Source organism: Aplidium turbinatum, chromosome 9, assembly GCF_918807975.1.
Source record: "Aplidium turbinatum chromosome 9, kaAplTurb1.1, whole genome shotgun sequence".
Taxonomy (NCBI): Eukaryota; Metazoa; Chordata; class Ascidiacea; order Aplousobranchia; family Polyclinidae; genus Aplidium; species Aplidium turbinatum.
Genome location: NC_137480.1, coordinates 24,756,774 through 24,778,156, shown reverse-complemented (window position 1 = coordinate 24,778,156; position 21,383 = coordinate 24,756,774). Strand labels below are relative to the sequence as shown.

Below are 21,383 nucleotides of genomic sequence, written 5' to 3'. Positions count from 1 at the left end.
ACGCACCAGACCTCTATAACATAGTTTTACAATACAGTTTCACGATTCACAATAATGCCAACGCCACATGATCAACTATAGTTGTCTTCCTCATCCCCCAACCGTTGAAGCTGATCACAAGTAGGGGAAACTGGGGTATGATGAGCAACCCCCGTTTTTGGATGAACGAGTCGGCGGAATTTATTTTTTCTTTATCCTGAATATATCACCCATGATGTCACTTCAGTATTTGTTATGTTCGATGAGAATCACATTTCACAACTGCAGACAATTATGTTGTTTATGACAAAAATTTCAACTTTTTTTGTAGCAAAAAATTGAATAATTTTATTGTTACACTATGTAAATCAAATCTGTTTTTTTTTGGTAGGTCCAAATAGTGAGGATATTCAATAAAAAGTTTAGATTAGTTAGACTTGTAGTTTTTTTTTAAATATTTTTATTTTTATTGCAAAAATTAGGATGAGGTAAAGTATGCAATGCTAGTAGGCCCAGTAGGCTATCTTGGATCAGTTGCTCAACTGGCCCCAAAAGAAACAACCTTAGCTTATTTAACATTGAAACTGTTGAATCTGTGTTTTCAGCTTCATTGGATGAGAAAAAAACAATGTTATGTTTGAAAGCATAATGCCTTGCAATTATAAAAACATACGGACAGGGTAATGCTTCAACTTAGCCTAATAGAATTGCTCAACTTACCCCAGGTCATTGCTCAATTTACCCCGTAAAACTTTTGGTGGGGTAGGTTGAGTAACACGCGTATAAATATTAATATAAAAATGACAAGGTGATAAGTCATTCTAAAATGAAGCTAATTCACTGGTGCTTTAACTCCACCTTTTTAAAACTTTTTAAAGCAATACGTCATTGATGATTGATTGATACGTCATTGATTGTCATTGTCATTCGTCATTGATTGATGCATTTAAATCAAAGCAAACGTTTTTTTTTGCAAAAGCGACGAGCAAAAAGATGTTCATCTCATCCCTCCCTCTCCTATGTTCTACTTAAAATTGTTCATTCATATGTTACACAAAAAAAAGTCCATCAGGTTCGAAAACTTATAATTGATAAAGCTTTCGCGGCCGCAAATGCGGCTTCTTCAGTATCGAGAAAAGCACAAGCAAATGAAAAGATAAAACTAACTGATTAAAATGTACACCGCGAAGATCATTTAAAACAACTTCTACAACTGCTTTAAAACAAGTTGCAATATCACATAAGATTCATTGCGAAAGACATCATAGAATTGCTTAGAAAATTATGCAGTCTGCAGTACGAAAAAACAAAAATGTAAGTTGTACCCTCTGTCAGGTAAGTAACCAAAAACATAGCTACCAGACACAGAAAGAACAATGTGGTGACCAAATCGAGATGAGCCTGTAGAATAAGCTTTTGTAGACCTCCGACAAGTTGTGGGTGAATGACAATGAAAATGTTAAAAAGTGGTTATCTTAGCTTAAGGTAATAGGGTTGGGTCAGGTCAAAGCTCATCGCAACGGCATTTCCATCTCTGATTTTTTGCCCAGTCTTTTCTAGATTGGTCAACGTGTGACAAAATGGGTTGAATAATGCAAAAAAGATTTGCAGACCGGGCACTTTGTTTTTGCTGCAATGTTGGTCAATAAAATGATTAAATCATGAACTGTGTTAAACAAGCAATATTCAGGAAAGAACAAGACGCATTGAGACCCTACTTATCACAGACAAAGCCTTGAGCACACACATGGATAAATTTAGCTCACAGTTAATTCGGAAACTTTTGTGTACCACTACGCCAGCAATGAAGATACGTTGATTTTTAGAAGTGAAGTTCTTTTTTTTTAATTTGATTCGCTGGAAATAGGGCTGCTGTTACCCCCACATTCCCGGGATGGTTCACTTTGCTGATCTCCTCCTGGATGCACCACGCATAGTCTCAAGACGGAAACAAACAAACGGCAGACCACGTGCACAATGTTGAGACGTGTGACGTCACAATTACATGACTGAAAATGACACTACAATAGTAGCAGGCTACCTAACGTCTGTAACCCGAATAACCACAAAAGCTTCACAATGTAAGGTAAAAAAGCACAAGATGCACATTGGACAGCCCATTAAAAATCGACCATAATCCTAATAACAATCAACATCCTATTAAAAACGTGTAATTTTAAATGCAGTCTGGAGTGTTAGAGGGGACTGGCTTTGTGTAATATTAAATAATGTGATAACAAAACAAGACCTCGAAAAGAAATTTTTCGAAAAGAAAATAAAATTAAAAAACAACTCGGGATCTTTTGCGAGAAAATCAAAAAACTTCTTTCAGATGACCCTTGGTTTTGGTGAGGTGCCAATTTAAACCAACTGGAAATAAACTCGAATGATAAGTTATTTGAATCATAAATAAACGGTAAATCTAAAACGAAACCATTACACACACTATCCATCACAATCTCCACCTCCGGTTTATCAATCAGGATTGCCAGACCCAAAATAATTCTGTAGCCAAACTTTAACTAAAAATAGCCAAACACAGTAAAAAAAATTAATAATGTATAACATTGATTATAAACACTACAACAGTTTTTGAGCCTTTCGAACTGTTGTGATGAAGGCAAACTAGCAGCATACAACATTGCCAGGCAGTAACGATGATGCGTTGAAGAGCTTGTGTCACACTGCAACTCACCAAGGTACTGTAGTTGATTGTGTTTCATGGAACAGGCAACACTGGCCTCACAAGATGAGCACGGACGGGGCTTGTTATGAGATCAGAAGATTCCGGTCAAAACTTATTGGTTCAGCACAAAACTTGGTACTGTTGCACTGTGTCGCATAAGAAATTAGTATGTTGGCATGCATCATGCATTGCATACAAACTGCAAGGATCAAAAAATGATGATTTTGTGCAATAGACATCAAGTACGAATACATTACAACATATAAACGAAGTCACCATAAATAGAAAACATTTCTGAATATAATAAGTGAAGAAAGGACCAAGTGATGCATGACCGTGAATGTGATGATTCACTTCAAACATCAGTTTGGAACGCAAACAAGCTTAAAGCCAGCAGCGTTGAAAGGACAAGGATGTTGGTGGTTCCTCTGATGCTAACTGCTCTTCCTCCGGTGGTTCCTGGAGGAACATCCTGTTGAGAAACAGTCGCAATGTCAACACCACCCACATCCGCACGGTCTGAGGAGGATGTAGAAGATGGAGATACCTAAACAGATAAATTGCAAAATAAATAAGTGAGCTCTAATGCGCAAGCTGGAGGACTAAATCCTCAACCATGAAAGTTTAACCATGAATCAGGGGGAGTATATCCTTTTACCACCCCAGATTCACGATGTTTCCGGACTACACTGGAAGGCTACTAGAGAGCAGCCAGTCTTTGGTTTCATCATCCATGACACGCAGACCTTCCACTCCGTTAGGTGGCTTGAAGATGGAGCAGTCATTGATGATGTGGTCTGCGGTCTGTTCCTCGGCACCACATTCACAGGAGGAGGAAGAGGCCATTCCCCATTGGTGCATGGTTGAACGGAAAAGCCCGACGCCCGTACGGAGACGGTTAAGGCGCACCCATGCCTGTCTTGGTAGTGTTAGACCGATGGGGCGTGTGTCGGCGTCGGGGATGAACGAATAGAGTCTGGTGGCGGTTGACTTCCATTCAGAACTCCATTTATGGTCCGCCCAAGCAGCCGCAGAGATGTCTTGTACATCCTCGGCCCCAGACGCTCACACGACGACGACGAGGGGGAGTATGACCTAAACACGACCAGGTGCAGACATGGAATGTGAAAACAAACCGCTGCACGCCCCTGTAACGGTCCGTCCACACTGGAGAGCAGTGAGAGTACGACAAAATTGTAGTAGATTCATTACCAATTTGTTTGTCGTATCCAGGCTTACACACGGTGGTTGAAGATTTAGATTAAGTGGACGAGAAGGCAAGGAAGCCAATCTTCGTGTCCACCTTCAGGCATGCCTGCCGTGTCCTGCCGGAGACACAGCCGCATGCTCTTGAGCAGTGTCGAACCGGCGCCCTTTCGATTGCCGTTCCAGGGCTCTCATCACTCGGCAATGCAGCCGATATTACCAATAATATGCCATCACATTTTCGTTTGCATAACCACAGCATCAAGTCTGTGGGAAATATCGATCACTTAGTTGTTGAGACGTTAAGTCCAAAAAGATCAGTGATTGGTTCCACACTGCGATTATGGCCCTCTGTATCTGTTGATGCGTAGGACAACAAAAACAATGCAGTCGCCTCGGTCATCGGCTAATCTCTTTATTAGTCGAATAGCCTACTACCAAAACATCTAACTCTACTGTCTTACTTCACAGTGCAGATTTTAACGATCTGTTTTAGCCTGATGCTGCAAGTTCGCTGTGGCAATAGCGAATTGCACGAGCTTTCGGAACACAGTGCCCACATAGTCATGTGCTATGACGTGTGCTATGTGCTGTCATAGCACATGACTAGGGCACACGTGTGCTATGATAGCACATGACTAGGGCACTGTGTTCCGAAAGCTCGTGCAAATCGCTATTGCCACAGCGAACTCGCAGCATCAGGCTAAAACAGGTCGTTAAAATCTACACTGTGAACTGTGAAGTAAGTAACGATCATGCTGCTGAAAGCGAAACTCAATCAATCTACTGTCTTATCCGGTGAAGGATATTTTCACTTTTTTAATCAGTGTTTTTAAGATTTCGAGCATCACTTTACTTACTCTTTTTTCCCTTTTAAGGCGACAATACTAGTGCTATCAATACTTTTTGATAGTGCGGATAAATAAGTCCAAATTAAACAAGATGTTGTTACAAACCCAACAAGTTATATGTTTTTGAAAAGATCTTCAAATGCTCTATTAGGTAAAAGCAAAAGTTTCATAAAATAATAACAAATAAACTAATTAATTAGCCTTGATGCCAAACAAAAAAATTAAAACAAAACTATTTAAAATCTAAAAACATAAATGGCATGTACCCTATCAAGTTGAAACTTTTTTACAGCTTATCTTGCTCGATGGACAAAGCAATAATCGAAGGATTTTTTTTCTAATTGATCAATTACAAAATAAAGTTTTTTTTTATTTACATTTTTTTTCATTAAAGAATGTCCATGTTGCTCTGAACAATTCCTAAACATTTGAAGATTGGACAAGAAATGAAGGAGATATACATTTTCTGTTCAAAAAACAACATTTTGAAAAAACGCCACTTAAAGCTATTGCATCTGTCTAGCATAGTGTACTATAGGCATATGTGTACTATAGCAAATAGTATACGTAATTACGTATCTCTAATTCAAATGTTATTTTATTCACGTGAGAAGGGACTTGCTTATCACAAGTCAATAATCAGTTCAAAAATGCCAAGCGATAAATTTTTGGAGAGCTTTGCGATCGGTACTGAGGGTAAGAAAACTAATTTTATTGCATAAATGTGCTTAAAATTCAGTAAAATATTTACATATACAAAGTCTTCATTAAATTTCCTACATTTTAGACAAAAAAAGTTTATCACTATATTGTCGCCTTACTGATATCCAACACAATGGAACTCTGGTATTTTTATCTTCTGACATCCATTAAATATAGTCTACCAGACCAGATTGTTGCTTCCATTATTCCATACAATCCTCCAAGCATTATGATTGATTTGGCATGTTCCAATGTTGGCCACGCGACCACTTTAAATTTTCATTATTTCCTGTAGGAATTGATGGACTGCACTTTACACATGGAAAATTCCTTAAGTGCTTTTCACGAGCAGAACGACAGCTCGGTTGCTGAATTTTATTTTATCATGATAACAAAAATTGTCCATGTTTTTGCATTCTATGACTTTCAAGAACCGCAGGACATTTTTCATTCGGTTCCTGTCAGTATCACTTGGCCCTAGTAGTTTGGTATCAACTGCCAATAAAAAAACGTATGGAATCCTGAATGATGAAAGCCCTTGTACAACCCTGGATAGGGTGCCAGTTCGACGGGTCTGCTACTATTCGGCTAGTCCGATTCGACTAGTCCGATTCGGCGAGTTCCCTATTCGGCGAGAGCCCTTTTCGGCGAGTGCCCTATTCGGCGAGTTTTTGAAAGGAAATTATCGGGTACCGTAGCCTAATTATAATTGCCGTCTTTACATCGTTTTAACGTCGCTAAACGTTGAAATCGTGCAGAAAGGAATAAAAATAAAATGTTTGAACTATTAAAATTCGTCATGTCAGTTCAGTTGTTTTTATTTCTGACCATCATATGAAAAACAATACACGTCAACATAGCAAAGGTAGAAGCGACAAAACGCGAACGTTAAAACGTGCTTGAATTCGTCATGTCAGTTCAATTGTTTTTCTTTCTGATCATGGTATCAAAAACAACACACGTCAACATAGCAAAGGTGTAGAAAAAGGTAGAAGCGACAAAACGCGAACGTTAAAACATGCTTGTGACCGAAGTAAGTTCTTGAGTTGAAAGAAATTTGGCACGGTCGCAACACTTTCAGAAAAATTTAAGATATGAAGGAAAAATAAAACAAAGAAAATGTTACAAAAAATAAATAAAATAGATCATGTTTATGTCTATAAGTTAGTACTTTTGAATAGTTAAAATGATTAGTTTGGACCAACAAATGTGTGGCCTACAGCTTGGATTGAAAGGAAATTATCGGGTACCGTAGCCTAGTTATCCCGACCAGCAAAAAATTGTTCCAAGAACACAGTTCATTTTTACATTGTAGTAACAGAATGAAAAGGCTAAACAAATGTGTGGCCTATCGTGTTAACGTCGCTAAACGTTGAAATCGTGTAGAAAAGGGAGCTTTTGCTGACTAGGATACTTTGAAACTGAGAAACATTCACAGAAGCCCTACGATTTGTTCCAAGAACCCATTTAGCATAACATTTCATTTGTACATTGATTCAACGTCTGAATACATTATCTTAAAAATGCAACGTATCGTAGGGCTTCTGTGAATGTTTCTCAGTTTCAACGCATCCTAGTCAGCAAAAGCACCCTTTTCTACACGATTTCAACGTTTAGCGACGTTAAAACGATAGGCCACACATTTGGTTAGCCATTTCATTCTGTTACTACAATGTAAAAATGAGCTGTTAGGCTAACTGGGTTCTTGAAACAAATTTTTGCTGGTCGGGATAACTAGGCTACGGTAGCCTACCCGATAATTTCCTTTCAATCTAAGCTGTAGGAGTGTAGGTCACACATTTGTTGATCCAAACTAATCATACTTCCCCACGCATATTTCCGCGTGGGAGCAACTTTTTATGCGGCATTGATACATAAAACAATAGATGAACTAGCGATCGGCAGCAGGAAAACATTTTTAAATGCAAACCGCAACAGCTTCGCAGTAAATAATCACTAGAACGAGTAGCGATGCTACAATCCCACCCCAGACAAAAAAATCTGTCATTTTTACGTTGATTTAACGTCTGCAGACGTTGAATCAATGTAAAAATGACTGATTTTGCTGCCTGTGACATAGCAAAAATCTACCATTTGGAGTTGATTCAATGTCATCAGATGTTGAATGCACCCAAAAACAACATAATTTGCTACGTTGACGCAGCGTGCGTTTAACTTAATGCGCTTGCAAACAGACTCGCTGTCGCTTTCGAAAGTCGAAACCTCTGCAGAGAATTGTCGCGGCAGTGAATCGGTTGCTGTGAAAATGAACTTGAAGTCTCGGCCCGAGGTTACCACTAACCAACGCAACAAGGGCTGGTACAAACCGCACTGCCCACAGTCGCACAAGCGGCATAATCAACACAACAACGGACTCGCGCACACACGTCCGTTGCCATAGAAACCCGATCAAAGGCGGGGAATGTGCGCATCTTTTGTTTCATCTGCAACACGAAAACGGGCGTATTACAGCGAATTGAAACTTGAAAGCTGGTCAGTGGTCAGCCATAAGTTGCGATATTGTAGTGAAAAGGGAGCAATGTCAAGTCGAAAACTTAATCAAACGTCTCTCTGTAACTATTTGTCAAGGGCTGTTTACGGATGTCAGCAACTTTTAAATTTATTAAAGGTGACGTGCTGTTGAATTGATAAACATGAATGATTTTGCTTTCAACAGGTATATTTTCAAGCATATGATCAAGTTAGTATTTTCATTCCATTTACAGTATACCTTTTAGTAATCCTTTTCGTCTCTTGTTTCATGCTAATAAATCTAGTTCGTTGCTAAACTTTATGTTGCGCTTAGCTTAAAGAGTCGCAGTCCATCAACCGCTAGCCAACGCAGACGCACAGCATGTGTTTTGGTCGAGCTTTGTTTATAATAATTAACGGTAAATCGAACGTAGCGATAACTCCGAGTGTGGCAATAAAAGCAATCCTAGTGTGACGACATAATTACGTCATCCATCTGCGTGACATTTCGCTGAATTTACGTTGCTGCTGATGAAACACGCTTTCGCCCCCACGGCCAAAAAAATAGTTAGGCGCCTATGATTTTAACTATTCAAAAGTAATAACTTATAGACATAAACATTATTTTTTTTTTAACATTTTCTTTGTTTTATTTTTCCTTCATATCTTAAATTTTTCTTAAGGTGATGCAACCTTGCCAAATTTCTTTCAACTCAATAACTTACTTCGGTCACAAGCACGTTTTAACGTTCGCGTTTTGTCGCTTCTACCTTTTTCTACACCTTTGCTATGTTGACGTGAATTGTCGCTTCTACCTTTGCTATGTTGACGTGTATTGTTTTGGATATGATGGTCAAAAATAAAAATAACTGAACTGACATGACGAATTTTAATTTAATAGTTCAAACATTTTATTTTTATTCTTTTCTGCACGATTTCAACGTTTAGCGACGTTAAAACGATGTAAAAACGGCAATTGCAATTAGGCTACGGTACCCGATAATTTCCTTTTAAAAATTTCAAAAACTCGCCGAATAGGGCACTCGCCGAAAAAGGCTCTCGCAGAATAGGGAACTCGCCGAATCGGACTAGTCGAATCGGACTCGCCGAAACGGGCCACTCCGCAGTTCGACACCACTCATTAGACGACTGTGCCGTTGCCAAAAAGCGCGTACGAAGATTACGTCTCTGACTCTCTGATTACGTCGTCAGAATCTTGTTTCCGCATGGATGGTAAAGACATGCACTGAGGAGAAAAGAAGTTTTCTTCGAAAGATATTGATTTTAAAAGTAGATCGGAAAAGGAAGCGGGAACAACCAAACACAACATGGAAAGAGCAGGTAAAGGATGAGGCAGACAAGGTCATACTGAAGAACATGCGATGGACATCGCTACAAAGAAAAAATCGGTTACCCTTACTGTTAGGGTAACCCTTAGGGTAACCGTCAGGGTAACCCTTAGGGTAACCATCAGGGTAACCCTTACAGTTACCCTGACTAGAGGAGTTCGACCTGAATTTGGATGATGATGTGTCTGGATACGACAAAACAAAAACTCATAAAAAAGTATTATGATCACAATGCTGCTTACCACAGAAGGGACCACTATCGGGGGCTTAATGGGGGCATTAGGGTCCTGAAAAAAACAACATTCAATTAATACAAGAACCTTCTGATGATCCCTCTTTTCGGGTGAAACTGGTTGTGTAGAGGTTGTTGAAAGTAATGACTATATTTTATCTAAATGCATAAATGAATACATTGAATGTGGTGCTGTTGCTAGGATGACAGCGAAAGATCACAAGGCCAACGAAGTCAGCTGCCACCCATATATTCATTATAAAAGTGGGATTACAGTGTAAAGACTAGGATGTCGGTCGTCGGACCAATAAAACTTATGTGATTATCTTAATTAAGAAGGTACCGGTATTCCAAATAAAGGTGCAGGTCGAATAACCTGAACCTTAGTTGGATGCTTTCGTAAGTCATAATTCTGTCAGGAATCATAAGACCACTTAGTTTTAAAAAAAAAACGCTTTTGGCTACTTGTAACAAACTAATATGACCACAAGCACAATGCAACTTACGAAAGGAAGGTTCCCAATCGAGATGTCAACGGGGACGGCAGGAGGCTGAAAACATTTAGAACTGAAAGTTTGTATTTATGGGGTGATTGAAAAAAATCGTCGCGCTCTAGTTTTTGCATGCATTTTGAAATTTCTGATATATATTATACGAAAACCTGTTCGTGAATGCTTATGTTGCTATACGTCGGCGCTCTTACTTCGGTCTCGGAGCCACAAATAGTGCAGCGCACCATCTTTCAGTCGTAAACACTCAACCAACTTTTGCCCCCTTTGCAAATTAGGAGATTTGCTTGCAGATTAGTCAACTCAGAGCGTGGACGTCGCAATAATAGCATCTGGACTGGAAGCCAAACGCTAGGCCTCATCTTGCACGGCAAACAGGATTGTCAAATTGGCAGTTTTAATACCAACTTTCAGAAATTTGACGTTTTTTAATAAATTCTCAGATTAAAATATGGCACGGTCGCAACACCTTAAGGTTAAGGCCATAGGGTATGGTAGTAATCATACTGTTGACAAAATCAGCCCATAATGCAATATTATGAAAAGCATCAAGATTCGGGAAAACTTGCCTTTTCAAACCTGATGTTTTGTAAATAAACTACTACGCATTGATAAGCAGAGTTTTTTAAACTATTTACAATGCCGAAAACCATTTAAAAAACGCCAAAAATATATCAAAATACCAAAGTCAAAATATATAGCCTGCCAAACGCATTAAAAACAGCGCTCAAATTTGGCGTTAAATCTGCCAATATAACAATTCTGTTTGCAGCCAAGATGAGGCCTAGCGTTTTAGCTTCCAGTCCAGATGATATTATAGCAAGTCCAGGCTCAGGGCATCAATGCGGCGAGTTTATAAGACCAAGCAGAGTACTATGCTAATAGGATTTGGAAGGAGCATTGTGTGCGGTAACGTAAGGCTACCGGAATACTAAAGCAGCCTAAGAACCCCAAGATCAGGTAACCGACTGCTATTTTTGCTTGGTTAACACGAAAGGAAATGGAAAAACAAATCGGCATCTGATCTCCTCCCCAACCATTCCATGAGCATTCGACCAACTTCACATTCTGAAAAACTTTCTGTCCTAGTTTTCAGTGGTTATTCTTCATATGGATACAGAAAATGATAATCAGGTGAAACACAAGGGTTGCAATAAATGCAATAAGCCCTTCAGCAGTCGGGATTGAATGATTCCAAACAGCTCATTAGCTGCTCCGGTGATGATTTCACAATGATATTCCTTGCACAAAAATTCGTTAAAGCGACGAAACTATCTTTCGTCTGCATTTTACAAAGTTGTAGTTTGGCCAATAAATTTGGCAATTATAATGAAATCTCCAAATTTAGACTACGCAATGGCGATCGACATTAGCGATAAACGCTCCATTTACCCTACTGTTCCCATAAACATGACCGTCACTTTGTTTGAATTTCACCAGAGAGTTGGAAGCTCACCTTTTATTTTTAGGTATTAGCCCGGAAGTGTACTGTAAGCCCAAAATAGAACAAAATTTTTCTAAATAAAGAAAATTGGCAAACAAAAGGTTATCTATACAAACATTTACAAAACTCACGACAAGCAGTGCCGCATCTGTGCATACTTCCACACCACAGTAGCTACATTAGCTTCATGTACTCATTGTACATTAGCTCAATGTACTCAGTTGCGCCTCTATACGGCTGCATTGACACTGTCTGCTTTGTAAAGCGCTGAGGAGCAACGCATATCTGCGATGGATACAGCGCTATATAAAAACTAACATTATTATTATTATGTATTGCATCATACGAAGCTGCATGCACGGTACTTACTGCCACAAGTGAGGACGGAACCTGCGCGTTGCGTTTGTCGCACCAGTCTGGATCATATGTTCCATTCACTTCTTCCTCCACCACAAATCTAACAAGAAAATGAACATATCAAGCACACAAGTAGGAAACATAAGCACACAGCGTCGAGTAACGTAACCAGATTAACATACTTACGTTTATGTTTCACATTCACAGAAAAAACTACATTGAAACAAGTTTCATATCGGACGTTTTCGACACCACATAGTGTCCTTGTCAGGAGTAACAATTATACGGTAATTTCATCTTCATCTGGTCAACAAAATACAGCAGTTGTGTAAAATAAATTGATCAAACGGAAAGAACAGCGCAATGATGCTTTTAACTAGCTCAACACTCAACACGATACACAAGAATCCAAAGAAGGAAACTGCACGAAACAGATCACATGAAGTGGTATAAACAGAAAGCTTGTCACAAGTAGGCCTACGTATTGATCACTGCGCTGTTTTACAATTTTGAGATATAAGTGAGATTGGTATTATGACGTCATGAAATTGTTTGGTTTACAAAATTCAAGCTTCCATGAGACGACTTTAAAAACGAACGTAACCTAGATTGGCAGCTTGTCAGAACAGTTCATAAAAAAACTACACTAGAAATAACTCTACCGTAAATCAATTTTTGAGTTATTTTTTGAGGGCCACCATTAATTGTTTTCAGTTTTAGTTGGGACAAAACCACTGCTATAATGCCAGATGAAACAAAAATTTTCATTAAAAATAAAAGTCTGTCGGAGTTGTGTGCAGCCTGCAATACTATACGGTAACAAGACATGGATACTAGAACAGAGTGAACCGGAAATTCCTAGAACGGAAAGGAAAGTAACGAGAGCAATGTGTGGGAAAAAACGAGGAAGAAAAAAATGACAAACTGAAGGATACGCTAGAGATGAGGAAGACGATAGACCAACTTGCAAGGGAAAATGGAATAAGAAGGTAGAAAGAAAGTTTTCTTCAAAAGGCATTGACTTTGAAAGTAGATAAAAAGAGGAAACGAGGATGTCCAAAAAACATAAATAGATGAAGAATTATGCAAACTAGATCGGCCTGAAGGATGACGATTTGACGGACTGAACAAAATAGAGATGAGGAGTGAAGGCAAACGTTGCAAGGAAAGAATCGGCCATTCCCACTAGTGGGGACAAAAATTAATTTGGATGATGATTATGATGAGGAAAGCGAACACTTACCTGTACCAGAAAGTTATCTCCCCACTCTCACAAGCATCCCCAGTGCAGTTGAAAGTGTAAGTGACAATATTTGCGTTTCCAGGTCCTTTTCCACATCTGTTAACACTGGCATCACCCCTGCCTGTCAGTTCAAAGAGCAGATATGAGTTTTGCAAATTGTTTAGGTTTCACTGAGTTTATCCAATAACTTAAACGCGGATGTCACAGTGCTACCCCTGAATTATGCTCAACAAGAATCAATAATTTCATACAAATTTTCATTTTCAAACATTCATTATTTGCCAATCATGTACAATGTACAATTGTACATTGTTAGCTGCGTGGATAGTAAGTAACTCATTTGTACAACACGCAAAAATACACGCTGAAAAAATAAATAAAACAAGAAATTTCCATTACAAATGCATGCATAATTGCATATACAACTATATACATGTTGGTGCAAGTCCTGTCATGTTGTCGCTCAAGCAGAGTGTGTTTGGAAATCCAAAATCATATTTCACTTCAATGTGTCTTCCATTTCCTGCCGTGTTAGATACAAGAATACACTTGCCAGCTGTAACATATATTATATAGCATAAATTATATATATAATATGACAACAAGCAGAACAATTGCATACAGTGCAACATACGGTAATTATGAAGCAACAGACAGCTGGAAGGAACCAAATACCACAGTTAACCAATCAACTGCTCCCATGTTTGTGCGTCAATAAGAGCCTTGCAAACAAAGCTGTGTGCTTTGAATCGGTGCCAAACAGACGTCTTTTTAAGCGTCAAGTAGGGTTGGGATTTCGGGATCAAGTTTGAAATCCCGAGGTCGGAATTTCCCGGGATTTTTACTCCTTAATCCCGGGATTTCTCGGGATTAGCAAAGTAGGAAAATACACATGCAATTGCCACGTTTATTTATTGTAATACTGACGCAAAAACATGAGAGTATCGAGAGTATCATCGCTTTAAGACGATTTCTGATTTTGCAAGCAAAATATCCAAGAGCTGAAAATGCACGTTCAGCCTTAACAGATGTTGGCTTAGTACTTAGCCTATCAATGCCTCATATAAATTGTTCAGGTTTTCTGGCCTTTTTTTGCTTGCTTCATATAGCAGCATTTCTTTTTGCATTACTCGAGCGCCGACAACAAAATTTTGTGTTTCTGCACTTTCATCTTCAGCTACGAAAGCATGCAGCTCTTGAGCTAAAGTTATTTCAGTGTCATGGCTACTATCCTCTGTAATGGCATCTTCATGCTGTTCAGTAGAGCCTCGATCCAATTCAACAATTGGGCTTGGGAACAATCTTTAAAGAACGTTCGTGGCCTGGGCAGCGAGTTTCTGACGTTTTATTTTATGACCAAGCTGATCCTGCGGTTGAACAATGTAGGAAGGTTTCTTGAGGTACCCAAAAAGGTGAACCAGTTCGGCATTCCGACGCTCGTCGATTCGGAACCTACAGCTTTTCTTTGTCCTTGCTAATTTCCGAATTTAGTTATTAGTCCCTTAGTACTGAAGCTTTCAAAACGGCTTGACAGAAGTTACATTTTGCTTTTTTTGTAGATTTACAAAACAAAAAGTTTTGCCACACTTCGGATTTTCTCTTTGAACTTACATCTTCAAAATTCGCCATTCTGAGCTAAATTTTAATTTCTCCTTTGCAAAAAGATAGGGCAGAATTAGCAGAAACCGTCCTAATAGCACAATGGCACAACCGTCTTTGTAACTCTAAGATACTCAGCTGCACTAATGCTATGACTGAAGCGATTGCGCAGTTCATTGTTTTACCATAGTTGGTATTATTATCACACTAATGGAGACTCCACATTATTATTGTGACATTTCTGGCATTTTGCCAATGTGGAGTGTTCAAGACAACCAGCTGATACTCTAAAGCTGCTTTAAAACCAAAATAATATAAGCGATATGGCGCTACATCAGCTTTTGTAGATGTTTTCTGGAAATCCCGAGATTTTAATAAAATTAATCCCGGGATCGGGATCAGAAAAAAACGGGTTAAAATCCCGGGATCGGGATATCCCGGGGTCCCAACCCTAGTGTCAAGCAGGCACTCTCACTCAGGGTTGTGGAGTTGGGGAAAAATGTGCGATTCCGACTGCTCGGTTTATAAATGGCCGATTTAGACTTCGATTTCGGCTTTTAAAGTAAACATATTAAATTCAAGCTGCTGGTCAATCAGATAAAATAGGTAGGAAAACTAGACAACTTTGATGAGCTGTGAGCAGCCAAAAGAAATTGCCATTGCAAGGCTGATTCTTGAGATAAAATAGTTCAATGCACTTCAATGTGAATATAGCAATTTAAACGACAATACATTCGATTACCACAAATGCAAACCAATCACTACCAGCATGTACATTTCTACACTTAAAACATTTTTTAAAACAAAAAATAGACAAAACTGAGCAACACAACCGAATTCAGCATCTTTATGAAACATGAACAAAGAGCACTGATAAACTGATGTTTTCGACACAACACTGTGCCCACGTCTTTAATGATTGGTTACACTTTCAGATTGTAAGACTTCAAAGAAACATTTCTGATCACTGGCGCCGACTTAAGGGGTTACGGGGTGGCCACGCCACCCCGTTTAGGTTACATTACTTGCTGCAAATAAATGTAATTTAAACGGACGTTTAAATCTTTTTTTGATCATTGGTTTTCGCTTCAAGTCAACGTAAAGCAAGAGGTGAACCAATACAGTATAGTATTGCGAAGAAAATGATTGTTTTTGTCACAAGCATGATACTCGCGTAACATCAAGCAAGCTACGTGAAGATTACGCAACACGTGGCTACGAGTTTTTTCCTTGTTGTTGCGATCGTTTTATTTGTTACTTGTCATAAGTCATTGTTACATTTGTTAGGTTTACAATGGGATTTATTAATCAATAAAATACGATCTTTCCATTGCGTCCTTCAAAAATATTTTTTGAAAATTTTTAAACTGCTCATAAAATCGCTATAAATTATGCCAGCTATAAAATACTTGGAAATAAAATTATCTCGATGATTGATAGCTTCACCCCCTAAATGAATATCTATTTTCAAATTTCATTAAAAAAGTGCAATTTTCGAAACTTTTTAAGTTTTATTTAAAAAGTGCCCTTAATAAAGTAGCAGTTTTAACGTTCTGCAAATTTACACGTTTACATGATTCTATTCGAGGAAAGCTATACACCCCCTGCCAATTCCCAATAATAAAAGCAACCTTTTTCAATTGCTCAAGATTTTGCATTTTGAATTATTTTCCGATTTCAATTATTATTGGAGTGTACTGTCATCTACTTCATGCTTTAATTTCTACTTTGTTATCTACTTCATGCAGTAATATTACGTGTCAATGCGTGACAAACTGTGAGGCGGGAATTTATTAGTCTGACATAGGAGTTGCTTGTTACATCATAGAAAAAATTACGAAAAGTCGTCCTGTAAAAGTCTGAGGCGGGAATTTATTGGTCTGACATAGGAGTTGCTTGTTACATCATAAAAAAAATTACGAAAAGTCGTCCAGTAAAAGTTTTCGCCGACATTCCAGTTTTATTCTGCTTAAAGATGCCACCGAAAAAGCGTTCAAAATTGCAGCCCTCCATTGAGTCATTTTTTGTTGCGTCTAGTCAGGATTTCAGCCAGCATGAAAGTGATCAAACGCCTGAACGAAACGAAAGTGTGCCACTGCCAAAAGGCGTTAGCACGAGCAGGATAATCGCTGTTGAAGGGAGAAGCTATCAAAAATCGTGGGGAGCGAATTCCCGTGGCTACATTACGATAGATGCAAAGGTAGAGCATTCTGTCTGATTTGCAACTGCTTGATCTATTTGAAAGCAATGAAACAATTTCATTAATGCTTCCAAACGTGGTCTGCATTGTGAAAATATACTTATCGTTGCCTTCCACCACCTGCAAGGCGGAGCGATCGTTTAGTGCACTCAGGCGCATAAAAACCTACTTGCGATCTACCATGACAACTTGACCAGTTGATTAACAGTTAGATTGACAGAGCTGCTGTTCGCAAAAATACTTTTGCCAAATGTTAATTGTCAGAGCAGCAACGCAACAATAAAATTCACGACATACCTCCTGTGCTTTTTTTTAAAGTTGCTTTGTAAATTATCGAGCTACAAATCAGGTGTGAAAAGACAATTGCATCTACGAAACACGCTTAGTAAAAATCAAACAAAAACATGCAGTTTGAAAGTGTTTAGGTTGCCATATTGTGCTATCCGCCACCCCGTGCAAAAATAAAAGTCGGCGCCTATGCTTCTGATATATGTGTAAAATTCTTTTTGATGCAGTTTTGTTATCACGGAAGTGACATGTGAAGTCTATAATTATATACCACCAAAAACTTGATGTAATTGATAACAACTTACGCCCATCTTTCTGTATCGATGCCTTGCTGAACCCAAGTGGCCGGGCTTGATTAGCTTGAGGGGAATTGATTGAAATGTAATTGTTGTTGTAATTATCTGGGGAAATTGGCACCCAATTCTGCAACATAAAAATTTTTCTTGGGCAGAGATGGCTATTTTTATTGCTTTGAGTTAACTTAATTGTAAGTCTGAGCTTGTCTAAAATCAAGGTGTTAAATATCTTTCAGGCTGTGTGGCTATTTTTCGGATCCAAGTGTTGCCACATAAATAATTCTTCCGCAATTTGAGAAAAGTTTAAAGCTGTTGAAGATAAAAGCTTGTTATTTGGAAAATTGGGCAGAAAAAAGTACCAACCCTAAACTCAACCTTAATTGTAACTCTGGCAACACCTGCCGCAAAAGAATGCTATTTGATGGCAACTAGTGTGGAAAATAGTGACTTTATATGTATAATATATATCATATCTTCTAATATGCATTTACAGTATATATATATAAGTTAGTTTATGTTGCTACTTGTTATTCACTAGGCTAATATTCTGAGCAGCATGTTAGCACACAAAGGATACAGAGATTATTGTGTCAATAAAAATATCACAGTTTTGTTTTTTGTTTCTCAAAGTTTTACAACAATAGATAGATAGATAATCATACAAATGATACAACAAAAGAAGAAAGAAGCGAAAGACTTCCTGAGGTCACCAAGTCAGCATCCATCCCATTAGTATGCCACAAAGGACATTGCCATATTAATGAAAGTTATAGGCTACTGAAAGCATTAGTAGAAAAGAAACTTTGAAAAAGGTTACATCCATAATTCACAACATGTTAGTTTATACATACAGACCAAAATGAGGAAGTACAAAATCCAACAAAACACAAATCCCATTGTGCTTCAAGAATATTTGAGTTTAAATTTGTATCATGGAGTTAATTTTAGAGGAAATCAGCAAATCAAACAGGTTTGATATTAAAGATTAAATTGTCTGTGGAAACTTAGCCTGTGGTCCCAAATACTGTAGGAATTTTTGGCCAGAGTTGGTGTTTGTGCTTGGTAGAAAGCATTTTAAACGACGCTTAAAATGCTTTCTACCAAGCTTTCAGACGCAGTTACTTTAATTAAAGAAATCCCCACTGATTAATCATAAAACTTTAGTATCAATAATAACATACACATCACAAAAATGTACCATGCTTTCAAATTACTGTAAATGCTTGGTGAAGAATCTCAATTATTATTATTTGTATCTGCCAAGAATGTCCATATTCAAATCACACATATAAGAAAAACACAAAAATACAAGACTACAATAGTAGGGTAAACCGAGGTAAATTGGGACAAGGGAAAAATGGGACATGTCTGGTCGTCTGGGTAAAATGGGACTGTTTACAAAAAGTGCTCAATTGTGGTGCCTATTTGTTTTCCATGATGTGTACTTTTGCTTTAATGCAGTAGGCTATTTTATCTGTAATTTTCAGATTTACACTTTTACAGGCTCATTGACCAAGTGCACACTAAAATCACAAAGTTCAGTGCTTTTTTCTGCTTTTTTTGCGAAAAAAATAGCGGCAATAAATCATACAATATCACAGCGTTGAGTGGCAATGTCTATTCCAGCAATAAATCATTCTGTAATTTATCTTTTTAAATTTTAAATACAAACTCATTAACTTTACTATTGCATCATGCACTGTTTTTTGTTCATTTTGTTTTTTATTCATGCTACATGTCTCGAAATAGTGTTCATTTGTACATGAACATTTCATTTTGTTTGTTGCGTTAAATTAGCAAAATACTTATTCTTTCAATAAACTGTTACTGTTAAAAGTTGTCTCACTACAACCAGTGAATAAAAAAACGAGACAAAAGGAATTTCTTTAGGTGTCTCATTTTTCCCACACCCGGGAAAAATGGGATACTTTTTCTTTTTAAAAAAATGTTGACCTTCCCGAAGCGACAGCCTTGAAATTTTTATGGGCTTGTGCCACCCTTTGATTGTTTGCAAAATCTGCAAAAAAATATTCATGCCAGCTGTAAGGTTATTTAGTCCAGCAACAGAAATAGTCATTTGTGTCCCATTTTACCCCGGTTTACCCTATACAGTATATACAGGCAGCTGTGGCGGAAAACTAATTGAAATGATTGATTGATTGACTGCTTGATTGAATCTTTATCCTCGGACTGGGAAAGCTTCTTGCAGAGCTTAATCCTGGCAGTTTCGCATACTTGTAGAGGCTTTGAATCACTGACGCAGGCCCGGTCACCGAGATTGACAGAGTAAAGTTTCCGATTGTTGAAGTCTTGTTGCCGGGGAATTATTCCATTCATTAGATGCCGCTGAATGGAGAGCAGTCCTTAATGTGCGTTGCTCAAGCGCACACCCCGAGAGTCGAACCAGCGCCGCTTGATCTTGAAGCTTCTTCGTTCCAGAAGTGACGCGCTAACCAATTGAGCTATCGGGGCGGGTTACAAGCTTCTGTATTTTGTTCAAATAACCTACCAATAAAATTTTACATTAGCAAACGATAACTGTTGATATTTTTGGGCTATGGCAGCCATCAAGGTTAAGTAACAGCATGCATAGTCTTATTGCAATGAAGACAGTAGTTTGATTTACGATAACAGTACGGTAATATGTAGTTTTCTTACCTACCTCACATTGTTGAGAAAAGACTGGAACAATGCATAAAATCAAAAAAAGAAATGAACTGTTAAAAATGTCCATGCCTGTCAAACTTTGCCAAGCAAAACATAAATCATAGCCTACAGATAGATCAAAACAGGCAGAAAAGCTCTTGTTTTGTCAGCTTGTCTAATTATAAAATAAAACTGTACGATGTTGCCAGATGCAAAGGAGCAGAAATTTGAATTTTGGAAGCGCTTAACGCGTAACCTTTGGCGTAACAAAAATATAATCCCATCTGGCAACATTGAAATAGCACAAAGTGATAAAATTTTCTGTGAGGCGTTAAATAACTGCCTCTGAAAAAAATGCAGTTCAGTTCAGTTTGTATAGGCTACTGTATTACAGTATATTTGTGATCATCAAGCAAAAGTAATACATGGCAAAAGTTTAAAACAGTGCCAGTGGCTTTTAACAACTTTTATACCGCGACCCACGACTCCCCTCCAAAAGTTTTCACTTTGGCGTTTTATGAAGAGCATTTGTGTGGGCGCAATAACGGTAACTTACGTCGTACGGTCCCAACAGAGGAAAGAATTAGTATTAAACAACATGTTGCTAAAATAATCCGCCCCGATAGCTCAATTGGTTAGCGCGTCACTTCTAGAACGAAGAAGCTTCAAAATCAAGCGGCGCTGGTTCGACTTTGGTTTGGTTTGGTTGGTTTGGTTTTGAATCTTTATCCTCGGACTGACAAAGCCTTGATAGGTTATTCCTGGTACTTGTTTGCATACTTGTAGAGGCTCTTGACGCAGGGCCGGTTACCGAGATTGGCAGAGTGAAGTTTTTCCGATTGTTGAAGTGTTGTTGCCGAGAAATTATTCCATTCACTAGGTGCCGCTGAATGGAGAGCAGTCCTGAAATGCGTTGCTCAAACGCACACCCCGAGAGTCGAACCAGCGCCGCGTGATCTTGAACCCGGCGCGTAACCACTGAGCTAACGGGGCGGACGCTTGAGCAACGCACGTTAAGGACTGCTCTCCATTCAGCGGCATCTTGTGGATGGAATAGTTTCCGGCAACAAGACTTCAACAATCGGAAACTTCACTCTGTCAATCTCGGTGACCGGGCCTGCGTCAGTGATTCAAAGCCTCTACAAGTAGCCTATGCGAAACTGCCGCTCTGCAAGAAGCTTTCCCAGTCCGAGGATAAAGATAGCCTACATTCAATCAATCAATCAATCATAATTAAAGAAGATAACTGTAAAACCGGAAATCAACCAAACTGTGCATGCAAAATTGTTAATTATAAAATTATGGCTTGCAGGCCAAGCTCAGA

At 38.5% G+C, this 21,383-nt stretch overlaps 1 protein-coding gene across 1 annotated transcript; it reads right to left on the bottom strand.

Annotated features, from left to right (window-relative positions):
* Positions 1–1,043: 1,043 nt before the first annotated feature.
* LOC145777714 (uncharacterized) lies at positions 1,044–20,431 on the bottom strand. Its single transcript, XM_082589152.1, has 8 exons — positions 20,076–20,431; positions 17,423–17,540; positions 13,464–13,586; positions 13,031–13,151; positions 11,800–11,887; positions 9,984–10,028; positions 9,488–9,532; positions 1,044–3,212 (listed from the first exon to the last, which is right to left on the bottom strand). Exons 1-8 carry the CDS (start codon positions 20,145–20,147, stop codon positions 3,021–3,023), a joined length of 804 nt encoding a protein of 267 aa, XP_082445278.1. The 5' UTR covers positions 20,148–20,431; the 3' UTR covers positions 1,044–3,020.
* Between the last annotated feature and the right edge of the window lie 952 nt (positions 20,432–21,383).